General features: G+C 38.9%; 1 protein-coding gene across 1 annotated transcript; it reads left to right on the forward strand.

Moving 5' to 3' along the window:
* Window positions 1-1,490: 1,490 nt before the first annotated feature.
* Window positions 1,491-17,364, forward strand: LOC117823392. The gene is made up of 9 exons (XM_034698577.1): window positions 1,491-2,231; window positions 3,743-4,045; window positions 4,387-4,471; window positions 7,468-7,676; window positions 7,868-8,145; window positions 14,293-15,021; window positions 15,125-15,194; window positions 15,438-15,612; window positions 16,092-17,364. The coding sequence occupies exons 1-9, from the start codon at window positions 1,823-1,825 to the stop codon at window positions 16,252-16,254; spliced, it is 2,421 nt and encodes an 806-aa protein (XP_034554468.1). The 5' UTR covers window positions 1,491-1,822; the 3' UTR covers window positions 16,255-17,364.

Raw genomic sequence — 17,364 nt, forward strand, 5'->3', positions numbered from 1 at the left:
TTTTTTTTTTAAGATGATAAGAAATACTATGTAAAGTAAGTAAAGTATTGATCCACTTGGTCAAATATTACTCCAATACAAGTGAAAGTTGTTCTGTCGAAATATTACTTTAGTTAAAGTACTGAAGTACCTGATTTTAAAAATACTTAAGTATTCAAAGTACTTCTTAAAATATATCAAAACTGTATTTTCACAAAGCATGATGGCAGTCAAGATTACATAGGAGTACATTTGCTTACATCATGTTTATCTAGAAACCGTTACTTGAAATCTCTAAAAACTATATCATGGAATAAAAACAGAAACTAAGTTACTCCAAGCACAGACAACTTAGTTTGAAATGTTCATCTGGAATGAAAAAAATGTTACGTTAGCTCAACATGCTTTCTCAGGTTGGACAGTGAATGTTTGTATGTTTGGGCAGAGTGGGAAAGGGAGAACATTTCAAACGATACGTATCATTCTACATTTCAAAAACCTCTAACACAGGCTGAAGATATGGCCATTGGGGCTCAGGTGAAGAATTATAGCCATCATTACCACCTCTAAATGAACTGCCTGATCTGAGTGATGCTCTGTGTTTGCTCCACGTTCAACCGTGGAGACGCATGATATATAGGTATGACTAAACCACTGAGACAAACAGAACTACACAAACACATTTTACTGTCTTAGGGATCAGATTTCAGAGAAGGGAAGGGAATTCATGAGCTGACTTCAAAGCAAAAGTAGTGAGTAACTAGAGCATTGATAGAAATGTAGTGGAGTGAAAAGTACAATAATTGTCTTCAGAATGTAGTGGAGTAGTGAAGTATCCCCCAAAAATAATACTCAAGTTAAGTACAGATACTCAAAACTGTACTTAAGTACTGTACTCAAGTACATTTAATAACAATAATAATAATACCTTTATTTGTATAGCACTTTTCAATACAAGTAACGAAGTGCTTCACAAAAATAATAAAAACACAATAAAAGCAGAGAAGCAATGAAAGCAAACAGACAGTAAAAGCAGAGATAAAACGTAAAAGATTAAAATAAATTCACAAAATAAAAGCTTTACGATAAAAGTGTGTCTTGAGTAGTGAAATAAAATGAGGGACTAATTCTGCAAGTCTGATTTCCTCTGGCAGGCCGTTCCACAGTAGGGGGGGCTTTGACAGCAAAGGCCCTGTCCCCTTTAGTTTGTAGTCTCGACCGTGGAATGGCAAGCAGAGCCCTGCCAGAGGATCTCAGACTGCGTCCTGGTTTACTAAATTGTATTTTATCTTTATTTTATTTTATTGTATTTTTATTTTATTGTATTTTATTGTATTCTTTTATTTTATTTTATTTTTTTATTTCATTTTATTTTATTTTATTTCATTTTTACTTATTGAAACGTCTTGATTGTACTTATGTCTGGGTTGCTGTAACAACTGAATTTCCCCCCCGGGGGATCAATAAAGTAATATCTTATCTAATCTTAGGGGGCGCTGTTGCCGCAAAACACGTGCCTTTACAGAAGTGGTGGACGAAGAAGAAGAAGAAGAAGCAGAAGAAGCAGCAGAAGAAGAAGAAGAAGAAGGAGAAGAAGAGGAAACGCTACGTTTCAGGCGAACCCAACATTAGTTATAGACCTCAGCTTTGCTCTGTTTCGTCGCGCGTTTTTTTTAATAGTCCAAACAAACGTCGAACTTTTGGGGGAATGTAACTCTTGTGTTTTTTCGTGGACTTTGTGGCGCTGCTGTCTCTGGAGCTGCATCCTTAGCTAGCTTAGCACTCTCGTTGCTAGGCTAACGCTCTCAACACAGCTTGTAAACAACATTATAACGGACTGAGGATGAATTTGGTGATAAACAACGCTTTACAGCCTCTGCTGCGCGACGACGAAGCCCTCGTTGTGGAAAACTCCATCAGACTGGCGATAGACTCGATAGTAAACGTGTTGAACGGTGTCAACAGTGCCAGGACTCGTGAGTACCAGCGGACGGTGGCCGACAGGGACAAAGAGATCCAGAAGCTCGAGCGCAGGCTGGGAGAGTCGGAGCACGAGCTACAGGTGTTGCGCCGGCAGGGATGCGCGTGCCGGCTGGTTAAAAAGGAGCACAGTCCAGTCACAGGGTCACTGACCTTAGGTGACCCACTGACCTCAGGTGACCCACAGGAGGGAGAGCAGGGCGGGCTGGAACCGAGCTGTATGAACACAGAGATGACCACAGGACAGCAGGAGTGTGACCTGAGTTTCTCTTGTACGTAAACATATAATCAATAACAATATACCCTCACTTAGAAATGGGGTGAGTACTGTATTGATAAAATGTAAGGACTGCATGAACAGATCCTTGTGTTTTCCTCCCTCAGACTTGACTAGTGTTTTTATTATTTATAGCAGGGGTGTCATTTCAGTTCAGGGGCCACATACAGCCCAAGTTGATCTGGAGTGGGTCGTACCAGTAAAATCATAACATAATAACCTATGAATAAGGACAACTCTACATTGTTCCCTTTTGTTTTGGTGCAAAAAAGTACAAGTACATTCTGAAAATGTTCACATTACATGAACTATCTTTCTACAAAAACAGCTGTTGTATTTTTCTCCATGATTAGTCTAATAGTGGGGCCGAATATTTTACTCTATAAGCCCTGAAACCTGCTGAGAACACACCAAACACACAGGTTACCCATTCACCTGACACAGAGTGTAATGTTTACAGCAAAAGAACAGATAGATTATAATAATGAAGAAGGGAAAGTTGACTCTTTTGGACCCCTCAGCATGAACATGTTTGCTTGCTGAACAGTGTTGTATGCAGGGGTGTAGTGTTAGTAGTTAGAGGATCATCTTATAGTGCTCTAAGAAGTCTTTATGAATCTCAACCAGATTATGCAAACAACAAGTAATCTATTTTCTCACTTTGAGAAACAAAGTGCACTCCGTCAGCACTATGATTTTATACAACCCCCAGAGGACAATTTTGAAAGAGTAGTTACTTATTGTAGTTAATGTCTTCTCTGTCATTTTTTCACTTTGCAAAGTCGTTCCGTGGGCCGGATTGGAACCTCTGGCGGGCCGGTTTTGACCCGCAGGCCGCATGTTTGGCACCCCTGATTTATAGTGTATCTTAAAACTAGTGGTGGCAGAAATATTGATCCTCCAATATTTCATTGTGCAGACTCATGGGACAGTAATATCATTTTGCTGGTACTAAATATCAATGGAATAATAATTTGGCACTCTAAACAGATTCCCCTTCCAATTTGACTCACCCCGTCAGTAATTTTTATGCAATAATATACTGAGTGCTACGACTAGAATTACTTTTCAGTTGGGGGTTTTTGTCAGTATTGTTTATAAACATCAGAAAGTTGCCATTGGTTGATTCATTTTGACTAAATGTGTTCATTCAGGAACACTGAACGAGCGTTTCTGTTTATAGATCTGCTGTTTTTTTTGTTTATCTTATGTTCGTGTATCCTCAATGAGTGTTGTAGTACTCGAGACCGGTTTTGGTCTTGGGGCCCCTTTTTGAAAGGTCTGTAAGGATGTTTCATTGATCTATATGGTCTTGGTCTTGACTCGGTCTCGATCCCTAAATGTCTTGGTCTCGGTGCATTCTGGTCTTGGACATGTCTTGGTCTTGGTTAATGTGGTCTCGACTACAACACTGTCCTCAATTATAACCCCTGATAACAGTATTATAAGTAATCCTGATCTGTTCATTTCACCCTGATAATCCCGTTTTTGTTTCCTTCCCCACAGTGGGTCTTTTCACCCGCCCCCCTTCACATGTCTCCTCTCAAAGCCATGAGTCAGCTCTTCCATCTTCCCCCAGCAGACTGGGTCTGGACCAGACCTGCACTCCCCACTCCTCAGAGTCATCAGGTGTATCAGATGCAGCCAGGAATCAAACTACATCCCCCAGCAGCAGCGTCGTGGTCAAAGAGGAGCCGTGTGAGATTGACACAGTCTTCATTAAGTGGGAAATGAGTGAGGAGAGAATCACGGAGGCTCCAGAGAGCACAAGCGGTCTTTGCCCGGACAAAGAGAGTCCTGATGTAACAAGTAATGTCTTATATTTAATTCTTTTACTAATCTTATACAGAAATGCTCATGAAATTACAGAGAAAAAGAATCTCTCAGTCCTGCTTGTTCTTAGTTTCACAATAGTATCTACTGCAGCTATAAAGCTTGATAGAGACAGTAAAAATCATCCAACTTGAGTAGTGTTGTGGATTAAATACTGGTTCTTCAGCTTGTTGACTCAGGTCAGACGGATCAGACATATACTAATTTAAAATCATTACCTTTCTCATTATAAAATGTTCCAGTTGGTAACATTCACTGGATACATGTTCTAGCATGTCAAAATATTGTAATAAAAAACTAAACGTGTGTCCCCTCAGAAATACTGGAGAACAGAAGAAAGTTCAAAGAGAGACCTCACACAGACTCAGGTGGACACAACATCACTGAAGCAGAAAACCTGAGGTGAGTGGTATCATACACACAAGTGAGACAAGTGAGACAGATAAATGATTCAGGACTTAGGTTGCAGCATCAGGGTTAAAATCTCATATGGAGATAATAAATTAAAAACACTGTTATATTGTCTGTGGACAAATTACTGGATGTGTACTTTGTGATGCTCAGCTGAAACTTTCCTTCAATTATTTGTTGCCTTTAAAAGGCTTCATTTGACTCAGTCTGTTTCACAATCAGTGTGTTAATGTGTGGCAATGGAAGGCTAGTTTGAGCCTAAGCAGTGTAGAGCTTTCTGTTTGATTTATACTGTAATAAAAAAAAACATATCACCTCAATGCAGAACTAAAATGAACTTCAATTTTACTGTCTTCATTTATTTATTTATTGCTGGATCGTTCATCACTTTATCTTATAGGACAGTAAGAAATGAGAAGAGAGGGTCATAAAGTCCTGTGTGTCCAGCACCCAAACATTTAATAACCCAATAACATCACAAGATAAAATACTTTAGTTTCAAACTGTAACAGCACTCGGTATTTGTGATAATATTCATAATAATAATGATAATAATAATCAAATGTAGAGATGCCAAAATTGGGGTGATATGGGCGGTATATTAATTTCTGATTGAGACAGAGGTATAGTGAAATACTGTAATCCAGACAGGGGGAAATAAACTGATGTGTATTCTCAAAAATCTGGAAATGAAACACCATTTCTTTACTTAACAGCAGCTCATGACATGGATGCTGAAAAGCTAAAATTACAAAAAACTACAACCAAGTAGATTAGTGGTATCTAACTATCGACTGATGGATAGTTATATGGTGGCTTGATACTGATTTGATTTTCATTCAAGTCTTATGGTTAAATCTGGAATAGAAGTCGTACCGGTGTATCAAACTGTTTGTTTTTGAGGGGCCCTGGGAGCAAATGGTTTAAACTTTGTACCTGCATGAACACATCTATCACATTCAGTCACATCTTGCAACTTCTGTGTGTCTGTAAAACTCTTTTTAATCCATCTTTTTTCACCTCCCTACTAACTGTTGGTTCAGCCCAGTGAGGGACAAATGAACCTAGTGCCTGCCACCAATTTGGTGAGACTTGCGTCATCCACCTCTGTTAGTCATGTGTTGTCTTGAATGTAGGAGTCTGTTATCAGACCAGTGCACCACAAGATTGATTCGGATTATCTCATAATGGTTAAATCGCACGCTCATATAGCGGGTAGCCCGGGTTCAATTCCAGTTTACAGACCCTCTCCTGCATGTCATTCCCCCACTCTCTCCCCCAGTTTCCTGCTATATCCACTGTCCTCTCCTCTCTAAAGAAAGACGTGAAAGCCCAAAATATATAACAAAAAAGCATCAACATAAAAGAAAAATATTGACAGCATGCATCATCGATTTCTGCTTTTATTCGTGGTTGAAGAGAATGCTATGACAAATAGGAATTTTATTCACATTCGACTGCCAGCAAGTGGACAGAGCACCGTGACGTTACCACCTGCTGCTGTCCCTGCGCCTGCCCGGCATAAGGTAATGATATCTTCTTAGATTTAGTATTACTACTTTTTTGTGACTCAGTGTGTGGAATTTATTTAATACTGATCTTTTTCTATGAAGGATGCAGGACCATTATGGTTATATTCAGAGTTTCATGCTGTGTGGTGTTAACAGCGTTTTATAGCTAGTGAGCATGATGGTGTTTTTACCTAGAGTCAGCTAGCATGCTTCCCTTTATCTTCTGAGGGAACACAATTTTACATATTTTTGTTTTGTGAATCTGTCTTTTTAATTTTTTCTCAATTTTCATAGCCATGGCTGTGAATTTCCTACTTAAGCATACGAATATAACAACTAAGCACAAGAAGCTAGCCTGGTGGTTCACATGAAACAATTTTATTTCAGCCTCTCTGGCACCTCCATGTGTTTCAGGTAGGATGAGTTAAAAAAGACATGTTGTTTGGCTTTCTCCATGCCTTGGTTTAGGAAACGTGTTTGATAAGAAAAGTGTTGAAAGCAAGAACTATGTTGAATCATATTTTATGATCTGCTAAAATGTAGTTCCATACTAAACAGTAAGTGAACAGACTGCCTGTGTTTGAATGTGATAGTCTCATTATTTAGTGAGAGCAATTTAAAAATTGTATCTACTCTAAATTTCACATTAACAGCTCATATCGCTTTATCAGGTTTGCACACCTGATGAAGCCATCGACGAAACTCATGTTGAATTTATTTTTCCTTTGTCAACTTTGATGACTCCTGCTATCCCCTGCACCAAGTTTTAAGGACTAACAGTGCTGTGCACGGGGCATCTACTTTTGAATGATTTGATAAAAGATTTTTGGGATGGAATAAATATCAAAAATAGCTTACTACTCAACAACATGTCCTCTTCATTAGGCATAATCCTTAAGCAGGATTATCAGCAACACTACCTTAATTATTACCCAGAAACTATCATTCACTTTGGACCACTCATTCTTCTGAGGACTTAGAAATTTGAGTGTAAGCATGTTTAATTAAAGCAGCGCACAAGAAAGCTGCATTACCTTAAAAGCCTTGATCTCTAGCTGAAAGAGATCCACTTTTGTGAAGTTGACCAAGTGTTGGTTTCCCCATTTCCACCTTCTGTTGTGGCAGAAAAGCCAAAGGGAGACTACAACAACAAGATATGACAGTCAGTTGAGCATTCTCATGACCTTAATCAGTCATGATATTGCAGGACAAAATACAAGAGCAACATGTTTGTTGTGGAAGGTCACTACGATGATGTCCTTGTTATGAGAAAATCAAAAAGGTTGTAAAGTCTGCTGTGTCATCAGTGAGCTACATCAAGTTGTTCATCAGCCTTACAACACTTTTTACACTAAATTATGTCAGTTTCTAGTCAAGTCATGTCAAGCAGAACTGCTTGATGACCTCCCACTGCCTGAATTCTCAGTGTGTGGTATGTCTCTGATAACTCTCCACCATTCTGTCTCTGTGTTTCAGATTCATGTCATCCATCGGAAATGAAATTAAAGACATCATCCTCAAGGCGTTGCCCGGCCTGTCTGAGGATACTCAGCAACAGGTTATTTCTACACTTCAAACCTTAGGTGTGGAATCACTTGAGGACCTCAAGTATGTGCGGCAGGATGGCTTTAATGACCTGTTACCAGTCACACAGCAGAGGAAACTTCTGGAAGCATTCAAAATGGGTATTTATCATCTGACTGGTGTTTCTGATTTTCTGTTTAGTCAGAGTGACAGTATCTAGTGAACATTACTCTTTACCCTGAGCTGATTTAAGAAATAAACACAATTAGTTAGCAATCTGGGCTGACCACAGCCTTTACAGAATAGTCTAAAGATGTGATTTCAGTTTGTTGTATTTTCATGTGTGTTTCAGAAACCCCAACAGTCACTCTTGATCTCCAATCCTTGCCAGTTGAGCCGGCACAAATAAATCTATCTCCACTCTCCAGTCCACTTGACACTGAAGATGGGGAGAAACATGGCAGTGTTTCACAAGAAGCAACACCTCGTACTTCTAGGGAGACAAGCCGCACAGCCATCATACCCAGCACATGGCCAGAACATTTTGAAGTCCCTTGGCATAAAATGCCAGAGGAATTGAGGTCAGCCATTGCCAACAACAAGAGACCTGCACCTGACAAGCGACGCCAGATGATAAGGATCAAGAGTGTCTGGTCAACAGGATCAGCCTGCTGATTCTTATGGCTGCACACAATTTCAGCCGGGTCCTCCACCTGAAGAAACCAGTGAGACAGTGGAGCAGAAGCGGCAACAGTTGCAGAGCATCTACAGGCAGGAGGGTGCTGACGCTGGTGAAAGGGCAGAGGTGATAAACCTCATGAAAACAACATTCTGTCTCCAGCGGAACCAAATCAACCAGACTCCATCAGCTTCCTTTGAGGATTTAAGAAATCAGTGGCCTTACCTTTTTACTGAAAGAGGTATTTTCTGTCACTTTGAGTTACTGACTGACATTAACGTGTTGCGTGCCTTGGAGGTCTCCATTGAAGAGTGTGGACAAAGAATGGAGAGGTTTTTAAAGACAAAATCAAAACGTAAAGATCTGCAGCATGTGGTCTACAAGGATGGAGAGTTGACTCTTCGCATCATCCAGCTTCTGATGGGCTACTTTGGTGAAAAAACAGAGGGACTGATACTCCCTGCTCATGTAAGTTGTATTCAGCATTGTCTAATGTAAACACAATACGCACAATAGTGAATAATTCCAGCAATTTCAGGCTAACTTTGGGTGCATTTGTCTGTGTCTTACAGCTGTGTGCTACTGCAGCTGATGTTGAACACACCCTGACCCTTCCAGCCAGCCCCCGACTCATCCTGCTGAGTAAGTTCCACATAGCAAACATATATTACAGAATATCGTGTTATTTCTTCCTGTGTGTCTGGCTTCTTCATTAATCTCTCTCTTTTTGAACTGATAGCTTGTAGACTAACCTACTACACACATAACTTTTGTTAGTGGACATTAACCCTAGTTTTTGTCAGTGCCTGGTGATGAAGTCACAGTTGGACGATGGATGATCAGCATTGAAGGCCACGTAATCTGTGAAGGCAGACAACAAAGTTTCATCTCAGGGCTGGCTGCACTTTTTGCCACCTACTACGTGTTCAACCTGCAATACCAAGAGGAAGCTGCAAAGACGCTGGAGTTTATTCAAAGGTAAATCCTCTGCAAATCTTAGATACTGTTTGTTGTTCATTTTGACCTTTACCTCTGTTTAGTCATTTTAAGACTCAGATTAATGTGAAGTTATTCCTTTTTAAAAGCAAGTTGGAGTTTAAGTATACAAGTTCCCTGCTTGTTGTATAATAAAGTACAAGTCTTTGAATAGAGTAATTAATTCTGTTTACTTTGACCCACACCAACTCTTTTCTACTATTTCTTTCAAAGTAAAGCTTCTAGTCTCACTGTATCATCATTAGTATTGAGAAACGTGGACTCATCGGTGAAATAACACCATATAAACACCCACTGACATTGTTTTGATTTACCTGTATGTCCTCCTTGTTGAGTGTAATTTGGATGTACTGTCATTTTTGAGCACTGCTTAATGACAGTGTCATACTGTGGCCTATGGTTTATTTTAGTGATGTGAACTTACAAAATGTAAAAAAAAATGTGATTGGTGAATGTAAGGGGGTCTCTGTGTTAAGTGTGAATAATCTTTCCTTACAACATCCATTTTTAGACACTTCATTGGTATCAATCCCGAGAGTGGATCAAAGGCCAACCACAGGAAGGTGCTGTCAAAGAAGACAGGGAAGCTGATTCAGAAGAAGAAAGAAACAGTGAATCCCCACGTGGCCATGCTTATAAAAAAACCAAGGACTTCAAATGAGGCTTTGTGTAAAGACATCAAGGCTCCACACCAGACCTCACTTTCACAAATGGCACCAACTTGCAATCTGGTGTTCATATTTACATCTTCATGTTGTGCAGTTCAGGGCTTGTTCTTAAAAACAGATACAATTTCACGTCTTAATTCACGAATGAAGATAATGATAGCAGAGTATAAAAAGCTTTAAAATGATTTGTTGTTGTTGTTGTTTTTTTAAGTGTTTTGCTTGAGCTTTCTTTGAATTGGTTATCAACTGATTCATTCAAATGCAGTGACTCTAAAGTGACGTCATGTGTTGCCATCTATTGTCATAGTTCACCAAGAAAGTAAACTGAACTCAGGTTTGTTGAAGTAAGATGTTTAAATGAGAACTTGTTTAGTATTAAGCAAAATGATTTGATTGAATGTATTCCACTGACTATTCACTGAATGTTTTTATAAAGCATTTCATAAATGTTACATGTTCTAAGGCTATTTCTTGGCCGAGCAATTTTAATGCTTGTATTTTCAAGGTTGTTTAATTGTAAATCCACATATAAGGCAATAAACTGTTTTTTTAAGATTACGGTAATAAACTGTGTTTTGTAGATTATAGTGGGAACACTAAAATGGCAGTATAACAGGAAGTAAAATGTACAGTGTAATACTGTAACGCTTATCTTCTGTACAGGAATGCACTGTAATTTGAATGGTAATACTGTTGTTCATTACAGTAAGCATACTGTAGTATTACAGTGTCATGCAGGAAACCTTTACATCCGTTATTGTAATTAAACAGAAATTAATTTCAGTGTAATGAGGGAGAAAAACCTAAAAAGTGGCGCTGCTAGACTGACCCACCTCACCTCAAGCAGCAGCTTGCTTTTTCGAGCAACATCTTCTGGGTGAAATATGCACAATAAAAATGTATATACTGGTTATTGACACTGAGTAAAGTTCTCCATTGTTACAATGATTTTTTGTAAACTTTAAAGATTTTTTCGGTGAACACAATCCACAGGAGTAAAAAAAAGGGGGGGGAAAGGGTGTCTGGCAGCACAGACAGCACTCTGTGACTAAGTACTTCTGAGAAACAGAGATCAGAACATTTGCTTCTTCATGTGTGGGATAAATTAGGCTAAGTATAAATAATTACCTTCTACTTAACTTATTCTCTAAATAAAAAAATCCAATATTGACTCAACTGAATTTAGAGAACTTGTTTTGTTGGCTATGAGTAACTTTTTACAGATTCAGATTAATGATGGAAAATGGGAATTTAAAAACAGGATATTGTGTTGTTATATTCTAATTGTACACTAGGGGAGCTAACAGACTATGCAGCATTACTTTAATACAAAATATATGCATGACTGAATTTAAATCAACTCTAGTGATATGAACTGTAACAATAAAAGTATTGATACATTAATGAAAAAAACATAACTAAATAACTACCAAAAATATTAAATTGGCCATTTTCATTATAACTTATTTTTCCTTAATGTACTTGAGAGTGTGATTTCTATGCTTCTTAAATAGTTTTTATTGTAGTGCTTTACTTATTCGAGGGTAGGCTGCTTTAGTGAAAAAAAGTAGATGACTTAATCCATGTCCTTTTACTTGTTGGTATAAAACCATGGTGGTTTTTTTTCTTATTCTTGTGTTAAAATGCCCATAACCTTTTCTTCAGGGGGAGAACTCACAGAATTATTCACAGATCTATTCATTTGTTAGTTATTTTAGTGGGCTTGATTGAGAACATAGTATTTTATATGTACCTTTTGTATGTAAACCAAAATGAAGCCCTGTCATTATCAGAATTTTAAGCTCTTAGGGAATTTCACGTCTTCTTATATATGTGACCATTTCTCACCTCTCAACCTCCTCAGGAACAAGAACAAGAACAAGACCGTGCCGATGTCAGAGCTGCCAGAGGAGGTCCAGAGAATGAAGAGAGCAGCCTGGAGAGCAGCTTCAAGGCGGTATTACGCCCGAAAAGTAGCCCGTCAACAGGCAAACCCCTTACGCTCCGTCCCTTTCCCCCTCATCACAAACTCCCATTACTCACAACCAATCTGTTTTACTGAAAAGAGGAGGAAGATGCTGATATCAGAGCTACCTGTAGAGTGTCAGACGCAGCAGAGGGAGGCGTGGAGAGCTGCGTCAAAGAGGTACTATGCTCGAAAAATAGCCCGTCCCCAGATTGACCCCTCTCAGTACCTGCTGCAGAGCATGGAGCCATCGGAAGAATCACTGGACCCTGACTTGGGAGGAATCATGTGCAGCTGATAGACAGTCATTCTTAAAGTACAGACTGCACATTCAAAGTGTTTTATCATTCTGTAATAATTAGCTGAACCCTGGACTCTCTGAGTGTACACACTTTTTCCTGTTTTGTGTTTGTACCAATGATTATGGGATCTGTCTCATGTTGTCTGATATGTTCTGAATAGTTTGCACCAACTGTTTTCAATCAGTCAGTTATTTTTAAACTGTCATTTGGGATTTTTTTACAAGTCTTTCAGAAAATAATATCAATGTATCCTCTGTGGTTCTGATGTCTGTTTTTCTTCTTTATTTCAAGCTTGTCAGCTACACTGCCCAGCATGTTTGAACAAAATGCTAAATGCATTACTCATCAGCGCCCCCGGAGTCCAACATGTACAGCTACAATCAAGGAATTTATAAAGGTCAAATTCAGAGCTCAACATCCTCTAGCTTATGACAAAGAGTTAACCATTGAATTTAAACAGTTTGTACTTCAATTTATTTTTTCTTTGAAAAATACTAATAAAGATGGGATGATTTAAATCTACAACTGTGTAATCATTTCCATGTTACCAGAAGAGGAATGTCTGCTATTTCTCACTTCGAACCAAAAGTACAAGGAACTTTTTAGTTCCAGGGACTTCTCTTCAAGGAACCAAATGGTTCCTATTGACCACCTTTGTTTGCGTTGCAGCCTGAAGAAGTCCTGAGAAGATTCAGCAAATCAGGCCAATGATGTTGGTAAAGGGAGTCAATTGCACAGCTCTTTGAGTCTCTGCTGAACTTTAGTGTAATCATGTAAAGTCTATTCCTGAGCTGGGACTTTTCAAGGAGTGGATACATTTCCCCTAAAATTAGACCCTGGATCCTGCTATCAAAACACAGTTCCTCATAAGGTTCCTAGTTCCTGGAAAAGCACCTTGTTTCAGTAGGAAAACCTTTGATTTCAAAACATACAATTTAAATATAAAGGACACGGGTTGCAAGTCTGAATGTGTGAACTAGTAAAGAGTTGTCTCTGCTCTAAAATTACTATTTTTTACAAAACAATGCAGTATATAAGAAAAACAAAATATTTATTTTTTTCTTTCCTTTTTCATTGAAAATATTCTCACATTAAATGAAACCAGAAACAATTATATGTGGGCTTCGGTGCAACAGAGTTAATGCGCTGAAATGACTGAAGTGTGGTTTTATCAAATGAATCAGAGTATTACAGTATGAGAAAAAAGTAACGCCATAATACACATCATTTATAAAAGGGAATCACAAATATATTTTCTTTGATTCTCACAGCTCCATGCTTTCTGTTCATACTCACTGCCTACAGGCACTATTATTGCCTTACAACACTTTAAAGGCCGACTGTATATGTCAAGCAGAGCTGCTTGATTACCTCCCACTGCCTGTATACTCAGTGTGCGGTACGTCTCTGATAACTCTCCACCATTCTGTCCCTGTGTTTCAGATTCATGTCATCCATCGGAAATGAAATTAAAGACATCATCCTCAAGGCGTTGCCCAGCCTGTCTGAGGATACTCAGCAACAGGTTATTTCTACACTTCAAACCTTAGGTGTGGAATCAATAGAGGACCTCAGGTATGTGCAGCAGGATGACATCAGAGACCTGTTACCAGTCACACAGCAGAGGAAACTTCTGGAAGCATTCAAAACGGGTATTGATCTAGTCAACATAACCCTTAACTCTCAGCTGATTTAAGAAATAAACACAATTAGTTAGCAATCTATTCTAAAAGGCAGTTTATGTTATTATAGCATTAGAATGAATGAAAAACATTACATTACTTATTACATTATGCTAACTTTAAATCCTTAGTGTGAATGAAACATTTTGAATTCTTGTGGGATAGATATGCTGAAGATGTGTTTTTCAGTTTGTTGTATTTTCATATGTGTGTTTCAGAAACCCCAACAGTCACTTTTGATCTCCAATCCTTGCCAGTTGAGCCGGCACAGACTAATCTATCTTCACTCCCCAGTCCATCGCCATGTTTCTCCCCATCTTCAGTGTCCAGCGTTTCACAAGAAGCAACAAGCCAGACAAGCCATACAGCCATCATACCCAGCACATGGCCAGAACATTTTGAAGTGCCTTGGCATAAAATGCCAGAGGAAGTGAGGTCAGCCATTGCCAACAACAAGAGACCTGCGCCTGACAAGCGACGCGAGATGATAAGGATCCTCGTGGATGAAATGAAAAAGTATGTGGATAATCCTAAACGCAAAGAATACATGATCATCTGTCGAAACATCGTAAAGCAATATCCTAGTAGTTTTGCCGACATGACACGAAGAGGTGTCATTATTGCTGGAGGGTTTTTTTCACTGCTCTCTCAGGTGAAAAGAAGAATTGAGAACATAAACCGTGCATCACTGAAAGAAGTGATCACACTTCAACTGGCCAAACGATTGCGCCAGTCTGCTTTTTCTTACGGCTGCAAACAATTTCAGCCGGGTCCTCCACCTGAAGAAACCAGTGAGACAGTGGAGCAGAAGCGGCAACAGTTGCAGAGCATCTACAGGCAGGAGGGTGCTGACGCTGGTGAAAGGGCAGAAGTGATAAACCTCATGAAAACAACATTCTGTCTCCAGCGTAGCCAAATCAACCAGACTCCATCAGCTTTCTTTGAGGATTTAAGAAACCAGTGGCCTTACCTTTTTACTGAAAGAGGTATCTTCTGTCACTTTGAGTTACTGACTGACATTAACGTATCGCATGCCTTGGAGCTCTTCATTGAAGAGTGTGGACAAAGAATCGAGAAGTATTTAAAGACAAAATCAAAACGTAAAGATCGGCAGCATGTGGTCTACAAGGATGGAGAGTTGACTCTTCGCATCATCCAGCTTCTGATGGGCTACTTTGGTGAGAAAACAGAGGGACTGATACTCCCTGCCCATGTAAGTTGTATTCAGCATTGTCTTATGTACACACAATACACACAATTGTGAATAATTCCAGCAACTTCAGGCTAATTTGGGTGTGTTTGTGTGTGTTCTACAGCTGTGTGCTACTGCAGCTGATGTTGAAAGCAACCTGACCCTTCCAGCCAGCCCCCGACTCATCCTGCTGAGTAAGTTCCACATAACAACACATGCTTTATAGAATATAGTGTTATTTCTTCCTGTCTGTCTAGCTTCTTCATTAATTTATCTCTCTTTGTGTAAATACATGTGTTTTTATTATGCTCTCCTGATGGCTTTACACAGTCACATTAGTTGTGACCTCCTGTTATGGAATTGATGACTGGTCAGATAACTTACTACACACATAACTTTTGTTGGTGGACATTAACCCTAGTTTTTGTCTGCATCAGTGCCTGGTGATGAAGTCACAGTTGGACGATGGATGATCAGCATTGAAGGCCACGTAATCTGTGAAGGCCGACAACAAAGTTTCATCTCAGGGCTGGCTGCACTTTTTGCCACCTACTACGTGTTCAACCTGCAATACCAAGAGGAAGCTGCAAAGACACTGGAGTTTATTCAAAGGTAAATCCTCTGCAAATCTTAGATACTGTTTGTTGTTCATTTTGACCCTTCTATAAGCTCTGTTTGTTTATTGATTTAAGTGATGTTTTTGGCATTTTTGCCTTTTTTGGATAGAACAGCTGAAGAGAGACAGGAAATGTAGGGATTAGGGAGTCGGAGAGGACAAGCAGCAAATGGTTGTGGTTGGGAATCGAACCAAAGACCGCTGCAACAAAGATTATAGCCTCTTCATGGGGCAGGGGTTAAACTTTCAGCTCTGTTTAATAAACTAGTAGACGGCAATTTCTTGAGCTGTGCCTTAGATTCGTTGCTCTCTCTCTCTCACTCTTGCTCTAAATTAACTTTATCATAACAGTTGTTCCTTTCAAAAGCAAGTGAGTGTTAAAGTATACAAGTTCCATGCTGGGAATGAGAGAGGAGATGATAGAGACAACAAACAGAGTGAATTAAATGTGTTTTCTTTGTTATTCCATTCTTAGACGCTTCATTGGTATCAATCCTGAGAGAGGATCAAAGGCCAACCACAAGAAGGGGCTGTCGAAGAAGACGGGGAAGCTGGTTCAGAAGAAGATAGAAACAGTGAATCCCAAGGTGGCCACGCTTCTGAAAAACCTCACGGACTTTGAGTGGGGCTTTGTATAGCCACATCAAATCTCCACACAAGACCTTACCTCACGTCCAGGAGGTACTACGATTGAAAAATAGCCCTTCTCCACACTGACCCCTCACAGTACCTGCTGCAGAGCATGGAGCCATCTGCAGGAACACTGGAACCTGACAGGGGAGGATCTCACACTAACAGTTTAGGATTAATGTGAAGCCGAGACAGTAATTCTAGATTTACAGATTTTTAAAGGGTTGTTTCATTGTGTAATATGCTGAATACTGGACTCTATGAATGTATTCATGTTTTTTGTTTGTACCAATGATTATGAGAAAATAACCTCACTGTATTCACCATGGCTGTTATTTCTCACTTCATTTTCTAATCTCCTCTTCTTCATCTCTTCTTCCACATTTCAAGCTCATCTGTTACACCGCCTTAAATGTTAAACATGCTACCTGAATGAAGACTGAGGCAATTTAACTATAGTCAAGTATTACTCATCAGTGCCCCTAGAGTCCATCATGTGCAGCTAATATCAAGACATTCTGAAGGGTCAACTTCAGTGCTCAACATCCCCTTGTTTATACTACAGTATTATCCTTTGATTTACATTTTGATTTCTAGAGTTTTTAGTTATTTTTTTGTTGTTTATTTTTCTTTAAAACATATAAACTGATATAGATTTGATAATTAAAAATCATACAAATGTGGTATTATTGCCCTTTCACAATAAGAGGATCATTTTGTTTCACTTTTGTCTCTATCATAAATCCAATTATTTTTCATGCACCAAGAATCACTTTTCCATTTTTCATCAGCAGGCAATAACTAGATTTCAGAATATAAATATAAAGAATATAAATATAAAGACATATATTAACAGCATAGGTTTGCAAGTCTGAATGTGTGTTTTTAAGTGTATCTGTATCTACCTGAACTGTATATGTTTTTATTTTGTTGTCACATTTTGGAAAAGAGGCTTTGGATTCAGTGAGTCCTCCCTGCTAAAGGATAAGATTTAAAAAATCATACTTGATGAAAAATAACTTCCGGACCCTGGAGTGATGAAAAAGCTGTATTTGTTCTGAAATGCATATTTTTTAATACAAAACTAACACAAAGCAGAATAAAAGACAAACACAAGA

The sequence above is a fragment of the Notolabrus celidotus genome, chromosome 12 (assembly GCF_009762535.1).
Source record: "Notolabrus celidotus isolate fNotCel1 chromosome 12, fNotCel1.pri, whole genome shotgun sequence".
Lineage (NCBI taxonomy): Eukaryota > Metazoa > Chordata > Actinopteri > Labriformes > Labridae > Notolabrus > Notolabrus celidotus.

What these genes read in the sequence shown, in the direction of transcription:
- LOC117823392 (XM_034698577.1), top strand. Translation starts at nt 1,823, where the DNA reads ATGAATTTGGTGATAAACAACGCTTTACAGCCTCTGCTGCGCGACGAC. An exon ending in GTGTGACCTGAGTTTCTCTT is followed by an intron (nt 2,232 to 3,742) that starts GTACGTAAACAT and finishes CCTTCCCCACAG; the next exon opens with TGGGTCTTTTCACCCGCCCC. An exon ending in CCCCCGACTCATCCTGCTGA is followed by an intron (nt 15,195 to 15,437) that starts GTAAGTTCCACA and finishes TGTCTGCATCAG; the next exon opens with TGCCTGGTGATGAAGTCACA.